Genomic DNA, 23,444 nt, shown 5'->3' with positions numbered 1-23,444 from the left:
TCCCTATTGTGGGGTAATATAAGGTGAGGTAAGGCAGGGAGGGTTCTGAGGGAGGGGGTCCCCCCGTCGCTAGGACCTTGGCCCAGCTGGACCCCCCGCGCTGCCCCACCCCACCCCCCGAGCGGCCGGCCTAGGACCAGGGGGGCCACACCCCCCCAAACAAGGCGCCGCAAGGGGACCCGGGCAGGGAGCCCCCACCCCACCCAACGGCCAGACAGCAGAGTCCGAGACCCGCAGGGCCCAGTGCGAGCCCAGCCGGAGGCCAGTGGCCAGGGCACCCCCCCTCATTCGCCCACTCCACACAGCCCCACACCCCAACCCACACACCCCAACCCACACACCCCAACTCACACACCCCAACTCACACGCACACGCACACCCCTATCAGGCCCTGGAGGTCACTCTCAGTTAACCGTCCATCCAGAACCCGGAGCCCCCCCCGTACCCCGCTCCCCCCAATCCGGGAATGAGGCAGACCCGGAGCGCGGCAGCAGGGGCCAACCCGCCCCACCGGGGGAGGGGGCCAGAGGGAGGACCCACCCCCAGCGCCGCAGCGGGCACCCCCACCGGGAAGGGGGAGGCCCCGCACCCCCAGGGCCCGGACAACCCGCCCCCAACCTCCCCCCAGTCGACAGCCCAGCCGGGGCCCGACGCCCAGCCCCCCCATCCCGCCCCAGAAGAAAAAATAACAAATAAAACTTAACGATTCATTTTAGATGTACGTCAGTTGTGTCAGATTTTCTCTATATTCACGTTCTTATAGTCGTTGCTGTTATTTAACCATTTTTTTCTACCGTAAGAGGAAGAATCACCGGTTTGCACTACTGCTAGTATGTTTGACCTCTGTCCGCCAGTGGTTAAAGGTTTCATGCTGGACGATGAGTTCTGTCATGAGTTCTGAGTTGCCATGTTGGCGGATGGAAACCAATGACGTGTGTGACCAGCGGTCCTGTTCCAACCTGCGCCTGCGTGCAGACGTGCAGGACGGACTGTGGGTCAGCCTCAGCGAGCCGCCATCAGATACTTGATATATCAAAGAACAAAGACAAATCAGATCTTGGAACAGGACTCTCGACTGACCCACAGCAACAGATGGGGGCGGAGCATCGTGCAGCTATGACGTCGGTACATTTGGCGAAGGCGAAGCTGATGATGCAATATTTGGCTGTGTTGCTAGGCAACCGATGAGAGAGAAGAGGAGTCTGAGTGCTGCTGGCAGGTAAAGCACCAACGCACGTTTCTCATTTAACCTCATGTCTCACTGTGAAATGTGGACGGAAATCATCCAGGACGCTTCGGCCCGGCCTCACCTCCGATTCCTCCTCACTTCATCAAAGATGACGGAAAACATGCGGCTGCTCGCTAACTGTCCTTTCAAAACAAAATACTTTCTTATGAACACATTTACTTAGAACTCCTGTGTGTTAATTCCATGTCTGACCTGCAGGTGGCGCCATCACAGCACAGTTACTTGTTAATTGTTACTTTGTTGTTTAACTTCCTGGTTAATAGTTTAAAAGACATCAAGGAGAGAGAGAGAGAGGGAGAGAGAGAGAGAGAGAGAGAGAGAGAGAGACCTCATCTTTAAGTTTGTACTATCACGAGATTTTACCTGACAGCAGCAAAACTTACAGACAGACAGACGGAGACTCTGAGTGCTGGTGAATGAAAAGACAGAAACAGACAGACAGACAGGTACAGACAGACAGCTCCACACGTACAGAGAGACAGGAACAGACAGACATATACAGACAGGCACAGACGGGTGTGAACAAAGACAAACAAAGAGAGAGAGAGACAGACAGGGAGACTGATTAACAGACAAACATACAGCTACAGACAGGTACAGACATACAGACAGACAGGCACAGTGAACAGTGTAAAATGCAGACAGGTTGTGGATGTTCAAGAGTAAAAACGCATCTTAAATCAGATTTAAATAGGTCCCAGTATGATTCCATGTGGAACACCACATCTAAAAGTCACAAAATAATACTACTGTCACTTCTCTCGTCTTAGTAATAATTTTTTTATTGACAAAATGATCATTTAATTTGATCAAACTATATATCAAATGAATATTTTCAAATTTCTTATATGATCAATAAAGTAAATGTTCTTTGCTTCAACCTGATTCAGCAAAGCAAATCACCATTTCAGTGGTCCCACAATCAATCCCTGTGGAACAACACAAGTTAAATCAAATTGAATTACTAAATCACGACAATTCATAGGTTTATTCTGTGATTTCGCCTTGGATGCAGAGTAAACAGCAGGGGGCGCTGCAGAGCTGTGGAAGTCAGTCGATTGTTGACTGATAAACAGGCGATTCATGGTTGATCTGAAAACACTTGACTCATGAGAACCCCTGTTTCTAATTAAACCTAATTCACAGGCTCTGCTCATGTTTCCCACAAAAAGATAGGACACACACACACACACACACACACACACACACACACACACACACACACACACACACACACACACACACACACACACACACACACACACACACACACACACACACACACACGCGGGCCGTACCTGAGGGGCGATCCTTTGGGCGTGGCCACCCCGTAGCCCTTTGAGTCCAGGTTCCCGCCCACCTTCATGGTGTCGCAGGGTTTCCTCTGCTCGATGTACTCGTTCATGGACGACTCCAGCAGGTAGGCGTACTTCCCCTTCGCCTTCCTGACTCGGATCATGCCCTCTGTGGTGCTCTTCACGAACACAGACGGGTCGGCGCTCTTCATGTACGACCACATCTTCTCGAACACGGCGATCTTTGACCGCTGACGGACCAAACCAGAGAACAGTCTTTGTTTGCTGGTGTAAATTTTCATGGATTGTTCTACACTTTCAGATACCTTCACGTTATTAATCAGCACTCCACTGTATAGTTAAAAAGTTACTGCAGAAAGAGTTGTATGAAGCAACAGAGACTTACACCTTTATGCTGACGACACACATATTTGGCTTTTTAAACTAATGAAACATCTCGGTTCACCGTGATGTTTTATACAACTGAAGTCATCAGAACAAACAACCAGTGTGTATAAATCTGAAGTTTGCATCTTCTTCAGTTTGTGGTGCTGCAGGAGGCGGGTGGCCTCCACACTGCAGGTTCTCCTCCAGCGAGGAAGACCACAGGAACAAAGATCACAGCTGCGAGCGAAGCGCTCACCCTGAAGAACTCCTTGGTGGAGCCTCCGTCCAGAGTCCCGTAGGCGATCTCCGTCTGTTTGGCCAGATCCTCGGCGCTCTCGATGGGCGACACCATCCTCTCCACGGTGAGGAAGGCTGCCAGGTTGGCCGTGTACGAGGAGATGATGATGAGGGTGAAGAACCACCAGACGCCTCCCACGATCCGGCCAGAGAGAGACCTAGAGGGAGAGAGGGAGGGAGGGAGGGAGGGAGGGAGGGAGGCATTGTCGTTGAAATAATATTTCATTAAAGGATTTTCCTTCATGTCAGTGTTTTATTTGTTTTTTACAAAGATTCTTTTCCAGAGACAATTTGTCTTTTTATGCTGACAACCTTCTGTCTCTCTTTTGGCATAGAGGGGAGGAGTCTAAGAGGAGGAGCAAGGACTGATAGGAACTCTTAAATTTGTCAGTCTCATAGCTTTTTTTTTCTTTCAGTACAGTTTCATTAATGTTTCAGAATGTTTGAGGACTTCCTCCACCCAACACGGTTTTTTTATTTCATTTTGTGCCCGTGGAGCGTCGGCCAATCACTGCCAGAGAACACAAGCTATCAAACACAGGTAGGATACAGCTCATGAACACAGTCTGAAGTGCTTAAAAACCCTCTTTTAAATACTTATTCTTAGTTCATCACACAAAAATCTATCTGGGTGAGTGTGTAATTTACGAGGTTTCAGATAAGATCTGAGAGAATCAGGCCCGATGTCTAATGCAGGGGGGGGGGTCACACAAAAACCAACCAATCAGAGTCTGTCCCTCGTTCTTAATGCATCCATTATTTAAAGGAGCTGGATCGAAAATGATGACTCTGGGTTTACCGGATCTCCTCCGAAGGCTCTGACGTGTTTGTAGAGGGAGACGGAACGGGACCGACAATGTAACACACACACACACACACACACACACCCACCCACCCACCCACCCACCCACCACACACACACACACACACACACACACACACACACACACACACACACACACACACACACACACACACACACACACACTTTAACAGACACAAAGACTGTGTGACATGCTGCCGGCTTTATTGTATGTTAGTGCTGCATTTGATGCCCGGGGCTGTTTCTATTCTGGATCTGCACTGTGTGTGTGTGTGTGTGTGTGTGTGTGTGTGTGTGTGTGAGAGAGAGAGACTCTACTAGCAGCTCCTGAGCCCTAAGTGAGGGTGTTCCAGTTGCCCTGGCAGGGGCAGGTGTGTCAGGTGTGGGGCAGGTGTGTTCTACCTGGGGGAGATGTCACAGCCCTGCTGCATGAAGGCTCCGAGGGAGAACCAGAGAGAGTTAAAGATCCCAAAGTCATTGGTGTGTTCTGGATTCTCCTTCTGCTGGACCTGAGACTCTGAAAACCCTGCAGACACACCAGATACACACTGAGGAGGACAAGGAGGAGGACAAAGATGAACAGGAGGAGGAAGACGAGGAAGATAATGACGATTGTGATGACGACGGCGATGATGACGACGGCGATGATGATGACGATGATGATGATGAAGGTGAGGTACCTGGGGAGTGTGGGTCTTCATTTGAAGATGTGGCCGGAGCTCTTCTGGAGTTGGACGAAGGCAAAGTTTCCTCCTCATCGTCGGACTCGTCTCCTTTCCACTCGTACGGACTGAAACGGCTCACCTGCAAGACACAGCGGAGGGTTTACCCTGCAATACCACTTCTCCCCCAGCAGGGGGCAACAACAACACTGCTCCTCCAGCAGAGGGCAGCTGTGAGCCATCGTTTCCCCTGGAGGAAGGTGTGGTGATGTCAGCTGAGAACCGGTAACAATGGCGTCCTATCTCACCAGGAAGAGCACCACGCTGACGCCGATGTAGGCGAAGACGATGCACATCCAGATCTCGTAGGCCAGCGGGTCGAGGAAGGAGAAGACACCCGGCTTGGACTTGGTGGGCTTCTTGATCATGATGGAGATTCCCAGAGACATGAAGGGTTTGGTGAAGTCGATCACCTGCTCTCGCACCAGGGTGATGGTGAGCGGAGCCACCGCCACATCCGCCTTCTGCAGGAGAGTCGGGGGAGGGGGGGGGATACTGTCACTGCGTGAACCCCACAGTATACCCCTCCTCCCCCTCAGAACCCCCTCCCTCAGACTCACCCCATACACCAGCTCTCCCACCATGCCATTCCACATCTTGCTGTCGGCGTCTCGGGCTCCGTACTTGCCGTCGCCCACCAGCTGCAGGCGGTAGGTGAAGCCCACGTGTTTGGCGATCTCGGAGGCCAGCTCGGCACAGTAACCTTCGTACTTGTCGTTTCCAACCAGCTGCTCGTGGTTGTTCTTCAGCATCATGTAAGGAGCTTCCTGCGGTCAGAGAGGACGTCACTACGCTTCTGTTCACCGGGTAACCATGGAAACAGCCCCTCACCTCCTTACCAATATCGTGGTGACGACGTAGGTCCTGTTTTGGAGGCCGTGGAAGTCCTCCAGGATGGGTCTGTAGGATGCAGTGTTGACATAACCCCTGCGCTCGTTCCAGAAACCGATCTGAGCGCAGACAGGGACAGACTTTAAATCAAGCGGTTTAGACTTGGACTTAGACTAAACTTGATTTATCCATTGGGATGACTCCTTCAGGGAAATTTAAGTTCCAGCAGCTTTATAAAAGAGGAGCAGCATGCAGAGGACAACAAAGATAAGTTACAGAATTCGGTACAAAATATAACATAAACTCTTAACTAACCTTAACTTAACTAAATATAGAAATGGCCAAAAGAATAAGACTCCTATCAAAATATAGAAAGTGTGGAGTGACAGTGACAGTGTAGAAAACCCTGACGATGTTGACCAGGGAGACGGTCTATTGCCTCTATCTTGTCCACAAGAAGCTCCTGAGTCTTACAGACGATCAGTATGTGGTTCTAATGACCCCAGGATGCCAAACTGTCCACCTCCTCCCTGTGTCCTCTCTCATTGTGAGAGACCAAAACAAAAACTACAGCATCATTGGCAAACACAGTCTTGCATGTAGAGGGAGCAGAGCTGCGGGCCGAGCTGTAATCAACACACAGAACTGTCCAGTAGCTGCAGAGCGTTGTGTTCCGGATGTGGGACGGCATCATTTGTCAACCTGTTTGTCCTACATGTGAACTTTGTGATGACGCCAAATACTCTGAGTCTCTCGCAAAACTTCATGACCACAGAGATAAGTGAAGTGCAACAGGTCTGTACCGCACTATGTGATAATGGTGCAATATGTAATAATGTAATAAATGTTTAAGTCATTATATAATAACCCCACACTTTGTCATAAAATTCTCAAACTAATTTTCTAACAAACTTTGCCGTATTTTGTAATAACTTGTTAGTTATTGCAACAGTTTTTACAAAATGTGGGTGTTTCACTTTTTTTTTAAGAAAATGTGGTAATTTGGTGCATTATGTGATACATTTTGCCATTGATGTGTATACATGGTTCTATGTTTAATAATGAGAAAAAAGATTAAGATCATGCTCATGTCCCGCCAACATAGCAATGGTAGAATGCGGGGCTCTAAATCAGGTTGAACATTTCAGATCAGCTGCCGTTGTGGCTGGTAGAGTTTTAAAGTTACAAGCCAATTAGTGTTTCCACCAGACATTTCTTTTTTCTTGAAGAAATGAAACCAGACTGTAAAGTGCCACAGGGTGCATTTAATCACTTAACCCACATTTTGTAATAACTGTTGCAATATGTAACAAGTTATTACAAAATGTGGCAGATTATTACATATTGAGTTGAAACTGTATTACATTATTACGTAATGCGGTGCTACAAAGTCTGTAATCATTCAGGCTTGAAGGTTTATGGGGCACTAATACACTCTAATACACTCTAATACACACTAATACACACTAATGAAGGATTGGATTACTCCCAAAGGATGGATTAGGCACCCTGCATGGTGACTGCCTCCATTGGAGTGTGAATGTGTGAGTTAATGGGGGAATGTAACTAACAATGCAAAGCGCTTTGGGACTCCTCAAGTTGAAAAGCGTTATATAAGTGAAATCTATACACCAGTTACTATATTGTTCTTCGGGATTGACACGTTTAAAGCATGTAGGGACAAGAGACTGGGTAGGAGACAAGAAGAAGCAGGTCGGGTAAGTGGTCAGTGACCCAGAGACGTTGTGTTTTTGAATCATTACAGGGGTCAAGTTGCTCCGGTAACCCTCTCTGCTCTGCTCTTCACACCTGTAGAACAGCTGTGAACGTTTGAATGTCCTAAAAGCGTTATAAAAAATATAAATGAAATCATGAAGTTTCAGGAAGCATTTTGAGCAGAAACCAAAAGCAGCACCTTTCTGGGACCGTCGAGGCTCAGTTCCATCACAGTCAGAGTGAAGTTGGTGCGCTGACCCCGCTCATCAAACTGTACGTTACCCGTCAGACCCTGCACACGCACCTGAACACAAACACACACACATATGGTTGTAAACACGGTAGTACTAGATTTACGTGTGTATGTGCGTGCGTGCATGCGTGCGTGCGTGTGCATGCGTGTGTGTGTGTGTGTGTGTGTGTGTGTGTGTGTGTGTGTGTGTGTGTGTGTGTGTGTGTGTGTGTGTGTGTGTGTGTGTGTGTGTGGTACCTGCTGCAGCGCTCTCTGGATGTCGATGCCTTGTCCCCACGGGGCCGGCGGGTTGGCCAGACACTCGCCTGCGTTTCCGCGGCGAGAGATGTCAATCCGCTGCCGCCGCAGGTTGTGGAAGGCTGTCGCCATGACGGTGACGCCATCGTAGGTGAGAGCGCCGGTGTACTGAGAGCAGGACAGGAAGTAGTACTGTGTAATACTGTCACCACTACACATCACTGTCGTACTATGCAGTACTGTGTAGTACTACCATAGCACATTATTTTTGTGTAGTACTGTGTAGTAGTGTAGTACAGTGTACTAATGTGGTACCCGTAGCCTCCTGCGTGCCAGCTTCAGGTCTTTGCTGTCAAACTCCATCCAGTCCTGATCGACCTTCACCACAGTGGGATCAGAACGATTGACCAGCTGGAAACCCGTCACGTTGGGAGCCAACTTCTGAATCTCTGTCATATTCAGGTCCAGGAAGCCCTGACGCACGCACACGCACACGCACACGCACACGCACACACAAGATTATTGTTTTTATACAAGATATATTGTAATATTGCAATAATTCACATTTTTTGTTTTAATTTATTTGTGTAGATTAGTGTGTGTGTGTGTGTGTGTGTGTGTGCGTGTGTGTAAAACAGGCAAATAGAGATTCACACTCACCATGTTTGCCAGGAGGTAGTGATAATTCTTCAGGTTTCTCTTCTGAGCTGCGATCTGATGCAGAGAGAAATGCAGTCAGAAATGTGTGTGTGTGTGTGTGTGTGTGTGTGTGTGTGTGTGTGTGTGTGTGGGCCTCAAAAAGGGACAGAAAGAAGCGTGAGAGTCTCTCATCAAAGTCAGGAGTCAGCAGACAGATGATGGGAGGGGGATTTGAGGAGAGAGAGAGGAGGAGGAGAAACTGTCAAAAACTCCCTCCGGTTCACCTCCTCTTCACTACCTTTAAACCTCTTCACCTCATCCATAGCATGGAAAGCAAGAGGTAACCTTGTGTCTTTTACTCAGGAGAAAAAATAAGCCACATCTCTTTATCATGTTTAGAAAATTAAAACGCAGAAAAAGATAAATCTGAGAGCAAAGAATGGATGGAACTACAGAAACCAGACACACTGAGAACTGGTAGAAAAACCCATCGACAACCATCCTCAAGCAGGATGGAAGATTATGACGTTAATAAAGGATTGGCAGGTTAAGGATGGTTCACCGGGTATTAAAGAATTACCAGGTTCATGAAGGAGGTTTTCTTTGTTGACAAATGTTTACCAGGTTAAAACCAGTTTACCAGGTTGAGGATGGAGTTGAGGCGCTCCAGCTCGCAGTCGATGACGACCTGGTAATCCTTCTTGTAGTCCAGATCTGCCAGCAGCTTGATGAACGACGCCTCGGTCAGAGTGTCCAGGTTGATGGAGGTGACCTGCCAGGTACGCTCAGCCGCCGTGTCCAAGATCCTCTGCAGCACAGACAGGCCTGCGCACGACGCACGCAAATAGATACACGTCATTTCAAGATCAATTAAAAGTCATTTTTAAGGTTTGCTTCAGCTATTCCTCTTTTCCAGATTCCACATTCCGTTAGTCTGACAACATTGGTCTCATCTAGAAGAAAAGTAAACGGGACCCAGAGTTGATCCCTGAGGAACTCCAAGTCTCATTGTTTTTCAAGAACCCTCCACCTGTTTCCAAACAGTTCATCATGGATGATCAGTGTCACACTGTCACTATACCTTCTGTGTCCTGAGGGTCCAGCTAGGCCTTATCATCTCTTATCTAGGCAACGATTAAAAAATAAATAAATAAAAGAAATCATCTCATGCCAGCTCGTTAGGCAGAAGAACAGTCGAGGCGTCGTCTCTGCTTTTAAAAGAGAGGCAGCTGCTTGTTAGCATCCGCTTTGTGATGCTGTTTACAGCTGCTGCTAATGCTCAGAGCGGCCAGTCAAGTGTGTTAATGACAACGTACAACCTACAATTACAGACACAGCGATTTACTGTGTGTGTGTGTGTGTGTGTGTGTGTGTGTGTGTGTGTGTGTGTGTGTGTGTGTGTGTGTGTGTGTGTGTGTGTGTGTGTGTGTGTGTGTGTGTGCGTATGTTAGAGAGAGAGAGAGAGAGAGAGAGAGAGAGAGAGAGAGAGAGAGAGAGAGAGAGAGAGGCACAAAGAGAGCAGTAATAATGAGAGATGTGAGATATAAATAGAAATATACAGAGAGAGTTTTATACATGTGGACACTAATCTGTTCTTTGTTCTGCTTCTAATTTCCATAAACATACAGAGTTCATGTTATTTACGATTAAAGCAGCGAGCGAGGAGAGCGGAGGAGACACGGAGGAAGAGAAGGGCAACGGAAGAAAAGAGAACAGAGGAGGAGAGAGTGGAGAGGAGGACTGAGACAGAGCAAGAGAATAAAAGACAGGAAATAAAACCAAAACATGGATAAATCACTGAGAAAAGAACCAAGGAGTCCAGAAAGGAGAAAACTGCTGTTTACTGCAGATCAGAGATGGAAAATAACAACACCTGAGCTCCACCTGAGCTCCAGCACCGCTAAAGCAAATGTTAATACACTGGAAAATACCATTAAACAATGTGAAACCGTGTGAACCGTGGGTGGGAGGAAAGTACACAATAACAAAAACACAATTGGAGAAGAAATTGACAACAGCCAATAACAGGTCAACAACAGCAGTTTTTAAAAAAAGAGACAAACAACAACATCAACAAACGTTAAACAGGTCAGACATAGGACAATAGGCTGACAACAAAGAGACAACACATGAACATGAGGTCAGAAATTGGATCCTCAACAAAAACAATAGACCAAAAAGAGGTGGTCAACACCAGGTCAACAACAGGTCAACAACAGACCAACACCAGGTCAACAACAGACCAACACCAGGTCAACAACAGACCAACACCAGGTCAACACGCGTCTAACACCAGACCAACAAGTGACAAACAAGAAGCCTCAATAGGCTGTCAAGCTGAAGGAATCCTTCACTGCCTGGGTGGAACAGAAGACTCATGACCCACAGACAGATACCAGCACATGGACAGACTTGTCCAATGAGGGTCTGGGGAATCATCAGGAAAGGTTGTCGGTTCTTGCTCAAGCTGTTCTTAGCAAGAGAGGACATCCACTGATCTCCAATGAGGATAGTGTTGCGAGGTAGAGGGAGAAGCTTGAGAATCTGAATGAAGTAGGGCTGAAGGCTTCAAGAGGGTCTTGATTTGTTTCCCTTGTGGAGGTCATTCAAGTTGTGAAAGAACTCCTTGGTGGTTTAGGAGTGGATGAAATATGCCCGGACAGGCTTCAGGCCCTGGACGTTAATGGTCTGTCTTTGTTGACATGCCTCTAAAGTATCTCATAGACCTCAGGTACTGTACCTTCAGACCTACAGAACAAGCTGGTGGACTGAGTGTGTGTATCAAGCATCAGTATCACACCTCTCAGCCTCCCCGGAAGGTCTCTTCTGGGCCTGTAATGGAGACTCTAAACTTAAAAAGTCTACATGTGTTTTGTGGACATGGAAAAGGTTTAGGACCGTGTCCCCCAAGATGTCTGACAGAGTGTATATCACCCCCTACAGTCACGGAGGAGACATGATGCCAGCAGTAAAAGGATTATAGTTCTGTTCATGTAAACTGGGACAAAGACAAGAGTCCAATCAAACCGGCTGTGAACACAATGAGTGTGAGCAGAGATTCATAATCCACATCACTGAGCGCGCCACCACAAACACACCACTAAATATATCCAGCACTTTATTTTAAGACTCTTCAAACATCACACACAAATATATCTTTAGACTGAGAGATCAGACACACTGACAGAGGAGGAAGAGGAGAGGTGGACGAGGACAAGTATGAGGAGGAGGACAGGGGAAGAGGAGAGATGGAGAAGGAGGAAAAGAGGTGGAGAGGAGGAGACTGTACTGTCTCCTCAGTGACACGAGAAAGGGATAATTATGGGACGAGTCAGGGTGTCATTTTGTTTGGATAAAGGTCACACACACACACACACACACACACACACACACACACACACACACACACACACACACACACACACACACACACACACACACACACACACACACACACACACAAACACACAAACACACACACGTTATCCTCGGCTCAACCACCAGATTAACCCCGCCCCTCACGGCGCTGCGTACCTGAGTCCGAGCTGTACATGTAGACGAAGCGGGTCCAGTCGAAGTGCTCCAGCAGGGCCATGAGGGGCTCCTGCAGCGGGGGCCGCAGCTGCAGCACGAACTGGTTGTTGGTGTGGACGGGAAACGAAGGCGTGACGAAGCAGACGTGCAGCGAGCCGCAGAAGGACATCAGCATGTTGACGGTGCGCCGGTCGTACAGCCCCATGATGGCGTACACGCCCTTGGAGAACTGGGAGCAGACTGTAGGGGGAGCAAGAGAGTTAATAGTGGTGGACAACGTTCCACCGAGACGTTCACAGCTGTTCTACAGATAGCAGGAGCTGAACGTGTGCATGCGTCTCCAAGTCCTGGCGGAATCCGCAAGAATCCAGGTCAGAGGAAGAGTGACGCTTGTTTTTTTTATTAGAAGTGTATTTCTGGTGGATATTAATAAAAGTGTCTCCGCTTCCCGTGACACGCCTGTGATGTCTCACACTGTTAATCCTCCACATCTGTCACACAAAGACATTGTTTCATCTGCTTCAGTCTTTGTTTTTAATCCAGCCAGCAGCAGAAACCTGCGTTCGGTAATAAGCTAACGGACGATAAGGCGTCCTTATCTGTGGAGCTGCTGTAAATCCCTCCACTCACACAATGGCTCTAATCTAATTACTCCGCATGCGGCGCTGCTTCACAGCTCGGGATTAAGTCTGAAGACAGAATAATTCTCTCTGCTGACGAAGCAGCACTCCTCCTGTGAACATGCTCCGTGTCTCCGTGTCAGCACCTGGAAATCCTCAGGTACGCCCGCGGGCTGTGACTGACAGGAGGAGCGGTGATTGGCTGAGGCCCCGTTCACACCACAACGTTCAAGTGAAGATGCATAGTCGCAATGCACAATAGAAAGGTTACATGTTTGCAGGGCAACGTTTTGAAAACGACATCCGTTTAAACGGAAACAGCAAAAACAATGTAGTTAGTATGCCAGGCCACAAGTTGGTGCTGTTGGTTTTGTTGTAATCAAACCCCACACACATTCCCGCAGAGAAAAACATGCTTTAAATATAAAGAACGGGAGTGCATGGACAGTCGTGTGGACGGACGACCAAGTTGCATGTGTAGAAGAACTATTTGTCCATGGCCTTGGTGACCAGAGAGCGTGTGCTAATTATCTGGACATCACACTGTTCAGCCTCCCTGGGAGAGTCTCTGCGGGGGGACTGGAGAGGAGACCCCCGACCAATAGTCTAACCTGAGATAAAGGAGGAACATTGCCCATCCTGCCTGTGGGACAAGAAAAACCAGCTCTTCAAACTCTCACAGATTATCGAGGGGGCAGGGAGTTTGCCAATCCAGTCTCCAGGTGTTTTGTGGGAGGTGCTGAGGGAGTACGGAGTACGGAGAACACTGCTGCGGGTAATCTGGTCATTGTACTCCCAGTATGAGAGCTGCGTCCATATACTCGACACTAAGACAGACTTGTTCAGGGTGGGTGCTGGACTCCGCTGCGCCTTGTCACCCCGTGATTTTCATGGACAGGGTGTCGAGGTGCAGCAGGGGGCAGGGGGGCTTCATGTGGACGTTGCTGCTCTTTGTGAATGATGCTGTCCTTCTGGAGGCGTCACATGAGGGCCTCCAGCGGTCACTGGAACGGTTCGCTGCTGAGTGTGAAGTGGATGGGAGTTGGATCAGCACCTCCAAATTTGAGTCCATGGTCCTCTCATGGAAAAGGAAGGCATGCCCTCTCCAGGTAGCTGGACCTTCCCCAGGTGGAGGAGTTTAAGTATCTCGGGGTCTTATTCACAAGTGATGGGAGGAGGGATCTCACATTGGCCACAGGTTCAGGCAGGCGGCTGCAGTAATACAGTCACTGTACCGGACAGTTGAGGTGAAGAGGAGCTGAGCTGTAAAGCGAAGGATGGATGGATGGATGGATGGATGTATGTATGGACGGATGGGTGGATGGATGGACGGACGGATGGATGGATGGATGGATGGATGGATGGATGGATGGGCGTTTCCGCTGAGACCATTTTTAAAAACTCGTGTTTTCCGTGGCTCTCGGGACTGCCAAAACACAAATCAAGTTTTCACTTGAAAATGATGTCGATCCGTCAATTAACCAGACGTGACTTTAAAGATTCACATCTTAAGTCAAAGCCGTTCCAAGACGACATAAAAATTAATTATCGGAATGTAACAGAGAAAAGTAGAGATGCTAACAAGCTCAACCACTAGCCACAGTCTGCTCTGTCCTGCAGTACCACTTTGTCCCAGTAGATGGTGCGGTGGAGCCCTGTCTTCCTGTGTGTGTGTGTGTGTGTGTGTGTGTGTGTGTGTGTGTGTGTGTGTCCTTGTTGCAGCTTGTATTTAACTCCATCAAGCAACTCTGACGCGCAGTCAAGTGCCAGAAATAACCCCGCCCCCGCGGGTGGTGCTATCATGCCAACAATAGTCGCTAGCCCCCGGAGGTAACGCTATCATGCTAACGAGGTGTCTGTCTCTTAGCATTAGCGCGGAGGAGGTGCTGCTCCTCTGCGGGAGGTGACAGACGCAGGGAGCTCGGGGACTCAGCGTGGAGGTCACACACATGACGGCGGTGGGGCCCAGATGTGCGACCCCCGGGAATCGAACATCTGTCGCCTCTGTCATCAATGAGCCCCGAGAGCGAATCCACTTACATCTGCTGCACATGGAGAATTCTAGCCCATTACGTCTCCCTCGTGTCCAGCAGTCTGTCCTGCTGCTGCACAGAGAGACGATGTTAATATTAATATTGATCGGAGGTTAGTTTTAGTGGTCATTTTAATGTCTTTATGTTGAGAAACCCGGAATTTAAACACAGTTAAAAAAAAAAAAAGAATTTAAAATTGAGATGAAAACGTTTCTGGAAACATTCACAGACGCAGACCAAAAAATCAGGCTGTAAAAGACAATCTGTGTATGAGAACTGCGTTTTCTATTCAATTCTTTCGAAAGATGAGAAACCATCTTCTGCTGAACACTGACATGTTACTTTAAGTTTCTAGCAAGAATCAAACAGGAATCATCAACAAGTTAAACTTGTTGGAGCTCCAAGGTACAAAATGTAAAGAATAAGGGACTGTTTGTAGATATGAAGGGAGAATTTGACAGGAGACAGACTATGAGACAATGTAAAATATTTTACGCAAAAACGAAAAGGACAAACTGGTGTGGGAGGTCCTGGTGTCCTTCAGTGTCTCTGTCTGGTCGTCAGTCTGACAGCAGGGAGTTGGACACACAGGTTAACTGGAGGTTTATGCCGTTCTGCACTCAGAAGGACAAGATGTCCATGTTGGGACGGACACTTTGTGGGCGGAGAGTTATAATCGTGTCCACGACGGCAGTTTGAATCCAAAGTTAGTCATTGTCGAGTGTGACAGGAGGTGAACCTGAGTGAGGAGGAGACCAGCTGACCTCCTCCTCGTCTCCTCGGGCTTCCAGACCGAGTTTTATTTAAACTCCACTCTCAGACGACAAACACAACACACGCCGCTGGGTCCACAGCTGAGGCTGCGTCTCCATCTCCTCCTCCTCCTCCTCCTCATTTTCATTCTCACCTTTCCTCATGCTGGCCCATGTCCTCACATGGAACAGGAAGAGGAGGAGTAGCAGGATGAAGAGGACAAAAAAGAAGAGAAGGAGTAGGACCCATAGAAGGAGAAGGAGGAGCAGGAAGAGGACGAGGTGAATGGGGAAGAGGAGGAAGAGGAGCACCAGGAGAAGATCAGATCAGAATCTTAAGTTTATGTTCTTAATATAAATGTTTGTTCATTTTAACATTTTCTCACTGAAAAATAAGAAAAATTCTGTAAAATCTGAAAATGTTAAGATCATTTCTATTCATATAAAATATATTCTGACACTTTGAAATTACTTAATATTTTAACATTTTCTTCTCAGTATTTGATAGAAGAAGCCCTTCAGTCAGAAGACCAAGGTGCTGCAGGCGCGGCGACGTTTCAATAAACTGAGTTAATGAAACAACCAGTTTGCATAAAGCATCATATGTGAACAACAACGGGAGGGTTTCTAAGGCCGATGAGCCATTTAAATATTGTCGAGAGTGACGATCGTCACTGACCGGTCGTTGTAGCTCCTCCTTATGGAAACGTATCGATGTGGAGGGGTTCTAAAAAATGGTAACGGTTAGGTACGGTACTGTCGGTACCATCCACAACTTTTGTGTGTGGAAACGCACGAAAACCCGAACCGTATCGTACCATACCGGCACGTACTGCTCAGTGGAAACAGAGTCAGCGTCAGAGGATAACAAGAGTAACAGATGACGCTTTTGAGCCAAAATTCAATTTTTGTTCACTGTAATGTTAAACAGTGTTTCCATGGCAACTGTCCAACGACACCTGTGGACCAGTGTTTCCATGGTAACAGCCAGTAACAGCTGGAAATAACAATAATACTGTCATTAAAAAAAGAGGAGTGTGTTTCTGCTGCAGCTCTGCAGTCTGACTGTGGAGACGCTGAGTTGAACTGCAGCAGCACAAACAGGATAAACTCTGAATGCATGCACTGACAGAACATACTGTAGATACTGTAGAAATAGTACAAAATAGTACCGTATGCACTGTGTTTTGTTTTGCAACGCAACACACGTACGCCACCAGCAACTCACACACGCAGCCTGCAATGAGAGGCGTTCATGGAACGCTGCAGTTTCTCCGGACGAGACGTTCAAAGGACGTCTGAAAAATGCATCATCCTCTCGTCCCTGACATGTGAGGTGTTGGGAGCGCTGAGAGCTCTGCAGCAGCATGACGGCTGCATTCAGACTCCGAGTGAGAAGCTCGTTCGCGGAGCACGACCCAGAAAAATCACTCGTTTCTGATTCAAATCTGCTGAGTCGTGGTTCAGACACAAAGAAACTTCTACACTCAAAACGACTCGGAAAATCTGAGGGAAGGCAGGGCTGCAGTGTGTGTGTGTGTGTGTGTGTGTGTGTGTGTGTGTGTGTGTGTGCGTGTGTGTGTTGCCATTATCAACGTCTGTTAAGTGAAGTGGGAGTAGATGTGCTTCAGAATGAGCACTTGAAGGCAGAGAGTGAATCACATGATTCTCAGGTCACGACCTCGGAGCTCCTACGATCTCCAGCTGCGGCTTCAGCGTGCACGTTGTGTTGTTTAGTGCACGTTGTGTTGTTTAGTGCACGTTGTATTTGTTGCTGTGCATGTTGCCTTATCTGGTGTGCACGTTGTTTGGTGTCCACATCGTGTGGCGTGCCCATTGTGCAGGTGTGCGTGTGTGTGTGTGTGTGTGTTGAGTGGAGTACATGCTGCGTTCTGTGTGCACATTGTGTGTGCGTGTTGTGTCTGCAAGTTTTGTTTTGTGTGTATGAAGTGTGTGTGCACACTGTGTGTGTGCACATTGTGTGTGCATGCAGTGATGTGATTGTTGCTTGGTGTGCACATTATGTTTGATGTATATGTTATGTGTGTGTGTGTGTGTGTGTGTGTGTGTGTGTGTGTGTGTGTGTGTGTGTGTGTGTGTGTGTGTGTGCGCACGTAGTGGCAGAGTGCCCTTGAATGCCTCGTGTGCGGCTGAGGGGACTCTTTGTATCGGCGGTGCTGCATTCAGGTGTAAGAGCGCCGGCTGGTAAATTCACAGTAGAACAAGGTCAGCACATTGTAGTGTGAACCTCCTGCACGGTTCTGAACGCTCCCCGGGGCCGCGGTCCATTTAGTGCTGCTGTCTGCTCTTTTAAAGTCCGCCTCCATTTACTGCTGCGAGCCCCCAAATCCCACCTCTGCTGAAAGGCGTCTGAACGGAGCGCTGACCTGTGAGCGAGCGTTCGCAGTGCAGCGAGCAACTCCCAACGCCGGCAAGGCGACTGTTAAAGTAAAGACGTTCTGCCTGGTGGCATCTGTGTGCTCGTCACAACACTCTTCTGCTTCTGTTCTAAGGAATTTCACTCACAAGCGTAGGTCATGGCGAAGCTGCTCCCGGTGTCCACCATGTCCACCTGAGGCACCAGTTTGGGGACGTCCTGATGCTGCGCCAGAGCGAACCGAAAGACTTCGTACTCATGGGAGCCGGTGGGGAAGAGTCCTCCTGTGGTGGTGGTGGTTGGGGGGAGGGGGGGGGGGGGGACGACACACAGACAGACAGGGGGCAGTTATCTCCTTTCAAGTAAAAACCATCAAAGGCTCAAGAGGAAGTCTGAGATGAAAGGAAAAGGCAACTTTTTGAGAACGGCGGAACTTTGGGTGGAACTTTGCAGAAACCCTTCGCCGCGAGTAGACGGCAGAAGTACTATCCAAGCGCTACTGCACATCGCCGCTGTGGTAAATAGTTCTTCTGCCTATGTGCAAGTTAATGGACAATAACAAACATGGCGGCCGCCGGAGTGGCGTGACTCCCAGTCCATATTCTAGTTTTATAGTTGAAATTCACCCCTAAGAGCATCCAACTCATCTGTCCACATGAATGTTGGGTACTCTGGATGTTTAATGTTTGAATGATTGTTGAGTTTGTTCCTCCAGTTTTCTTTTTACAGAAGTGATTTCACGAATCGAATAGATTTATTTTTGGTTGAAATAAAAAATTAGGGATGTCCCAATCACACTTTTTGGCCCCCGATACCGATCAGATTTTTCAGAATAAAGTATCGGCCGATACCGGTACTTTCCCGATCCGATACTCACATTGCTATTGCAAAGATACTCAATAGTCTATTTTTGGAGCAACTAAGATGTCTGAAGCTAAAAGCACTATTGGCAGAAGCTTTGTTTAGCTAGAAATTATTGTAAAACTCACTTATTGAATCAAAATTCTTCTCAGAATGACTTAAGAAAAAGTTTATTCAGTAATAACAACAACAAAAAACCAATTACACTCTGCAGTCTTGTATCTCTTATTTATGTTAACTCAAATAACTTCACCTGGATTTTGTGGCAAATAATTTTTTTTTTAAAATGAAACCCAGTGAATCAGTTTGACTAACATAGAAACTATAAAAAAACTACAGCATAAACAGTATTCAGTAAAACCAATCAGAAGAACCCAATTCCACTTCAAAGTGTCTTTGACTGGTTGGGTTGACAATAAGTCCTAAAAAAGTGCAAATACAATAATAAAAATAAATAAATCTTAAACATGAATGCTCTTAGGCTCCAATGTAACTTCTTTGTGTATTAAATTTCAGTTTCACTTAAAACAGTCTGAGAGGTTTGACCTGAATTATCACAAAACTTTTACATTTCAATGTGAATTATAAAAACTTAATTCCACTTCAAAGTGGTAAAACCTGTTTGACAAAAGTACTCTGAACATAGTTCTCTCAAAAACTTATTCAGAATATCCCAGTCTCCCTTCAAACCATCGTAACCTTCTGGGTTATTTTTTCCACCATATCGCTCCCCTCTGGGTACTTATCCTTTATTTTAAAATCCTTTATTTTAAAGCCGCACTGAGTTTGCTGCTTCTGTGCGGCTTTTTCTTTAGTTGTTGTTGTAAACTGACGGTACATCCACTCGACAAAAAAAACGATCTTTTTCCTCCCTGGCCTTCTCCTAAAAAACCGTCCACACCTCACTATGAACACAACTCAACACGAGGCTTCAGGGCATGTAGTACACATGCCAGGCCTTTAGGGGCGCTGTGACTCACCAAACACAACAAAAATGCACAAGAACACAGACCACATAGAAATTTAGAAGTAGACTTCTGCACATAAACCACTATATATAACTCTAGTTTTATAGGTCTATGGCCCCGCTCCGCCTGCTTCTAGCTTCTGCAGGTCAACCGGAGCTTCTAGTCCCTGATTGTTGTGGTTATTAGGTGACGTTGTGCCCTAATTGTGGGGGGGAGGGAGGGGGGCAATTACGTCATCTCTTTTTCCACGGATGATCGTCTTTGCTGAGCGTACTCTGCGCGTTGTGTTTACTTTTTAGATGTCTTATCAAATTAGTTGTGTTAAACGAAGCTCTGGTGCTCCACCTCTCGGGACTGTGGCGAAGCAAATAGTACAACTGGCCGCTGGACTGGTTTCGTTGTCAATATTAAAATACCTCCAGACTGCTGACATTTTATCCACTCAATGGCTTTAGGCTGCTAACGGCAGTTTACGGCAGGTCGCAAACGGGGCTCGCTTTACGGCAGCTGATGTGAAAAAGTTTTTTGTTTTTGTTTTTTTTGGATTGGCGATTTTAGATTTGCCGATTCCCGATCAGTCACAAATCACCAATATCGGCCCCGATCCGATATCTACCGATTGGATCGGGGCATCCCAATTAAAAATCAAACTTTGACGTTTTTACATCAAACAGTTAAATGTCAACATTGCTGCCGTCACGACTACTTTGACCACCAGAGGGCGCCACAGAGCTTCCCTGCCAGTTCCAGGAGGTGAGGAAGTCATTCAGATTTAATGAAAACTTTCCAACGGTCAATTTAACAGCTCCTTATTTTTCTTCTTTGCAGTGAAACACAATCTCATTTTTTAGTACTTTTCCTCACAAAAAATGAGTTCTGAATCTTGGTTACAGGAAAGTAAAATAACACATGGTAAATACACAGTATTTCTAACTTTACTGTCAGAATGACTCAACATTTTCTCTTTATCCGTGACACACAATCATGGAACATTACGCACAATTAGAACTTTTTTTTTGGAAGAATTGCAATGAAACACGACTGATTTTTATGTACAGTATGTCTCGATGAAATGTCACCAGGGAAACCAATTTTTTTTTTTAATTCACAGACAAATTTACCCAAATAAATGCTACATCACGTAAAGAAAGGGAATTGGTTTGATTGCATTTCAAGTTTCCTGATTCATTTAAAAAGCGAATTAAATATGTCTTATTATTATTATTTTCAGCTCCAGCGGATCAACAAATAGGAGGAGGAAGAAGGAAGAAGAAGATCCGAAGGAATAAACACAGAACAAACATTCTGGTGTCATTGTTTAAAATGTAAAGTTCTATTGCATTTTGTTGTTTCTATGATGAGAAAAGATTTGAAGACAAAACGATTTTTAAATGTTTGTTTTTACTATAAATCCTACGTTTTCTTTCTTTTCTTTCTTTTTTTTTTTTTTTTTTAAGTTTTTTTTCTGTCTGTTATGTTTTTACGCACACTTCATTAAAACATTCGAAATGACTGCAGACTGATAAAAGCCCCTGCTGACAGCCCCGGGGACCGGGACGTCGAGCACCGGGGTTTTACCGGGGTATGCTGGCGGGAAACCTCAGTTTCGCGGAGTTCGAGGCGTTGACACGCGGCGCAGTGAAGGCGTGAGCGCACGGAGCTGAATAACGGCGGGGAGCGCGCGATGACCGGCGGCAGCAGTGACGTTAAGAGGGGCTGCTGCAGGTGGGGGGAGTCCCCGCGGCTCCCCCACAGCGTCCCGCAGGGTCCCGCAGGTTACCGGAGCGCTGCACTCACCGATGTTGATGTTACTTGGGAAAGTTGTGCCGCTGCAGAGCCCGGTGAGGAGGAGCAGCAGCAGGAGCCCAGGAGCTGGGGGGCGCCCCGGGGGGAGCGCGGGGGGGAGCACCGGGGGGAGCACCGGGGGGCTCCGCATGTTTCCTCCAGCAGCAGCTGCACCGACGGGAGACGCGGATCCACCGAAGTAATCCCATTCACGGCGGGGCGGCCACTGATGCACCGCAGCCCGGACACGCGCTCACACATCCACCGGTGGCGCGCTCCGGTCCTGTCCGTGCGTGTGCGCTGCGTGCGCGAGCCGAGCCGTCTCATCCAACGTCCAGAGCCGCAGCAGAGCTCCGCCGCCGCGTCCCGACACACACAGACTGACGGCCGGAGAGGAGCTGCTGCGCCCCCCCCCCCCCCTTCCTCCTCCCCGACTCCTTCTGACTCCCCCCCTACAACACACACCTGTGTGTGTGTGTGTGTGTGTGTGTGTGTGTGTGTGTGTGTGTGTGTGTGTGTGTGTGTGTGTGTGTGTGTGTGTGTGTGTGTGTGTATATTGTGTAGGTGAATATGTCTTGGTTGTTAAGACGTCTGAAAACTAACTGACACAGACACATTTGTGCAGTCAGCACAACACACACACACACACACACACACACACACACACACACACACACACACACACACACACACACACACACACACACACACACACACACACACACACAGTGTGTTTATATGTGTTAGTCTATACACTGACAAGTTATGAACCCAAAGCGACGAGGTCGGAATTGGAGCTGTTTGTTTGTTATTTTGTTTGTTTGTTATTTTTTATTCCAGGTTGCGGTGACACGGCTGCGCTAACACAAAAAACTATTTTAACCTCAATTTTGCTGTGAAGAAAAAGTTTGTTTTCAAAGAAAAACGGTTTCAGATCAGTTTCAAGAAAACTTGTTAAAGATACAATAATGAACTTGAACAAGTTTTGTTTCCTGCTAATGTCTCTAGGAATTGAACCCGGGTCCCCGGTGTTCCAGCCTCTCCTGCTTCCCTTTATTCATGCTTCTGTCATCGTTACTGTCAGCAATAGCAGCGTTACTATTAGCAATGTGAATGTTAGCACTGTGTGTTAGCAGCATTTGCAGCATAAGCATCAGTAGTGTTGAGTGTTAGCATCATTAGCATATGCAGCGTAAGCGTTCGCAGTTTTAGTGTTAGCAGTGTATGCGTTAGCAGCGTGTGCATTAGCAGCGTGTGCGTTAGCAGCGTGTGCGTTAGCAGCGTGTGCATTTACATTATGAGCACTAGCACTGTGAGCATTAGCAGTGTCACTGTTGGCACTGTGTTTGCAGCATTAGTAACGTAAGCATTAGCAATGCCATTATTTGAAGTATGAGCATTAGCACTGTGAGTGTTAGCAGTGTGATGGATAGCACTGTGAGTATTGGCATTCTCAGCATTGGAACTGTGACCAATACCACTGTGAGTGTTAGTAGCATCGGCAGCTTAAACATTAGCAGCGTGTAAGCCTCACCAGCGTGAGCATAGGGCCAAATGTAACTGTAAGTCGTTAGACTTAACAGAGCAACTTTGGCAGACTTAGCTCCGTGCTTGGTGTCAAAATGTGGACTTATATTTTACTCTTTGACAACCGACACGCCTCAGAACACAAAAGACAAACCATTTTTTCTCCTCGAAGCACAAACATGTCTTCACCTTCCCATCGTTCATTAAACAGCCTTTTATCAGAATATATATATTTTTTTCCTGGACATTTTGGGATCGTTTGTACTTCTCAATTTTACTTGTTGAAAATTGCATTGATGTTTATACACTGCACTCTACACGGGTCATATAATATTTATTTATGTATTTATTGTTCGCCACCACGTGCGGTGTCTCGCGGGGGGGTTGTCCGCCGTCGGGTCGGCGCGGGGGGACCCCTTAATCTGGATCTGCACAAGTGCAGAACTACTTCCATGTCAACAAAGGCACATGTAATTACCGTGTTTTGTAGAATATTTGAACCTGCGCTCACACGTTCTCAATAGACACGCAACCCAAG

At 47.2% G+C, this 23,444-nt stretch overlaps 1 protein-coding gene across 1 annotated transcript in view; it reads right to left on the bottom strand.

Annotated features, from left to right (window-relative positions):
• Positions 1–21,452, bottom strand: part of LOC308121901 (glutamate receptor 1-like) — a gene marked incomplete at its 3' end in the record, with an annotated part of 32,418 nt that extends 10,966 nt beyond the window's left edge. Inside the window, exons 1-15 of the mRNA XM_080483427.1 lie at positions 21,392–21,452; positions 17,915–18,049; positions 11,984–12,223; positions 9,090–9,274; positions 8,471–8,524; positions 8,126–8,284; positions 7,811–7,978; positions 7,520–7,624; positions 5,613–5,723; positions 5,334–5,540; positions 5,022–5,237; positions 4,732–4,855; positions 4,454–4,577; positions 3,188–3,386; positions 2,548–2,795 (exon numbers count right to left, since the gene is read on the bottom strand). Coding sequence (XP_080339553.1) covers positions 2,548–2,795; positions 3,188–3,386; positions 4,454–4,577; positions 4,732–4,855; positions 5,022–5,237; positions 5,334–5,540; positions 5,613–5,723; positions 7,520–7,624; positions 7,811–7,978; positions 8,126–8,284; positions 8,471–8,524; positions 9,090–9,274; positions 11,984–12,223; positions 17,915–17,954 — 2,180 coding nt within the window. The 5' untranslated portion in view covers positions 17,955–18,049; positions 21,392–21,452. The remainder of the gene's footprint in view (positions 1–2,547; positions 2,796–3,187; positions 3,387–4,453; positions 4,578–4,731; positions 4,856–5,021; positions 5,238–5,333; positions 5,541–5,612; positions 5,724–7,519; positions 7,625–7,810; positions 7,979–8,125; positions 8,285–8,470; positions 8,525–9,089; positions 9,275–11,983; positions 12,224–17,914; positions 18,050–21,391) is intronic.
• Positions 21,453–23,444: the final 1,992 nt, after the last annotated feature.

This window comes from Lipophrys pholis (genome assembly GCF_963383615.2).
Source record: "Lipophrys pholis genome assembly, chromosome: 16".
In the NCBI taxonomy this organism is placed as follows: Eukaryota; Metazoa; Chordata; class Actinopteri; order Blenniiformes; family Blenniidae; genus Lipophrys; species Lipophrys pholis.
Note: the sequence above shows the minus strand (reverse complement) of the source record. Positions and strands in the feature narration are given on the sequence as shown.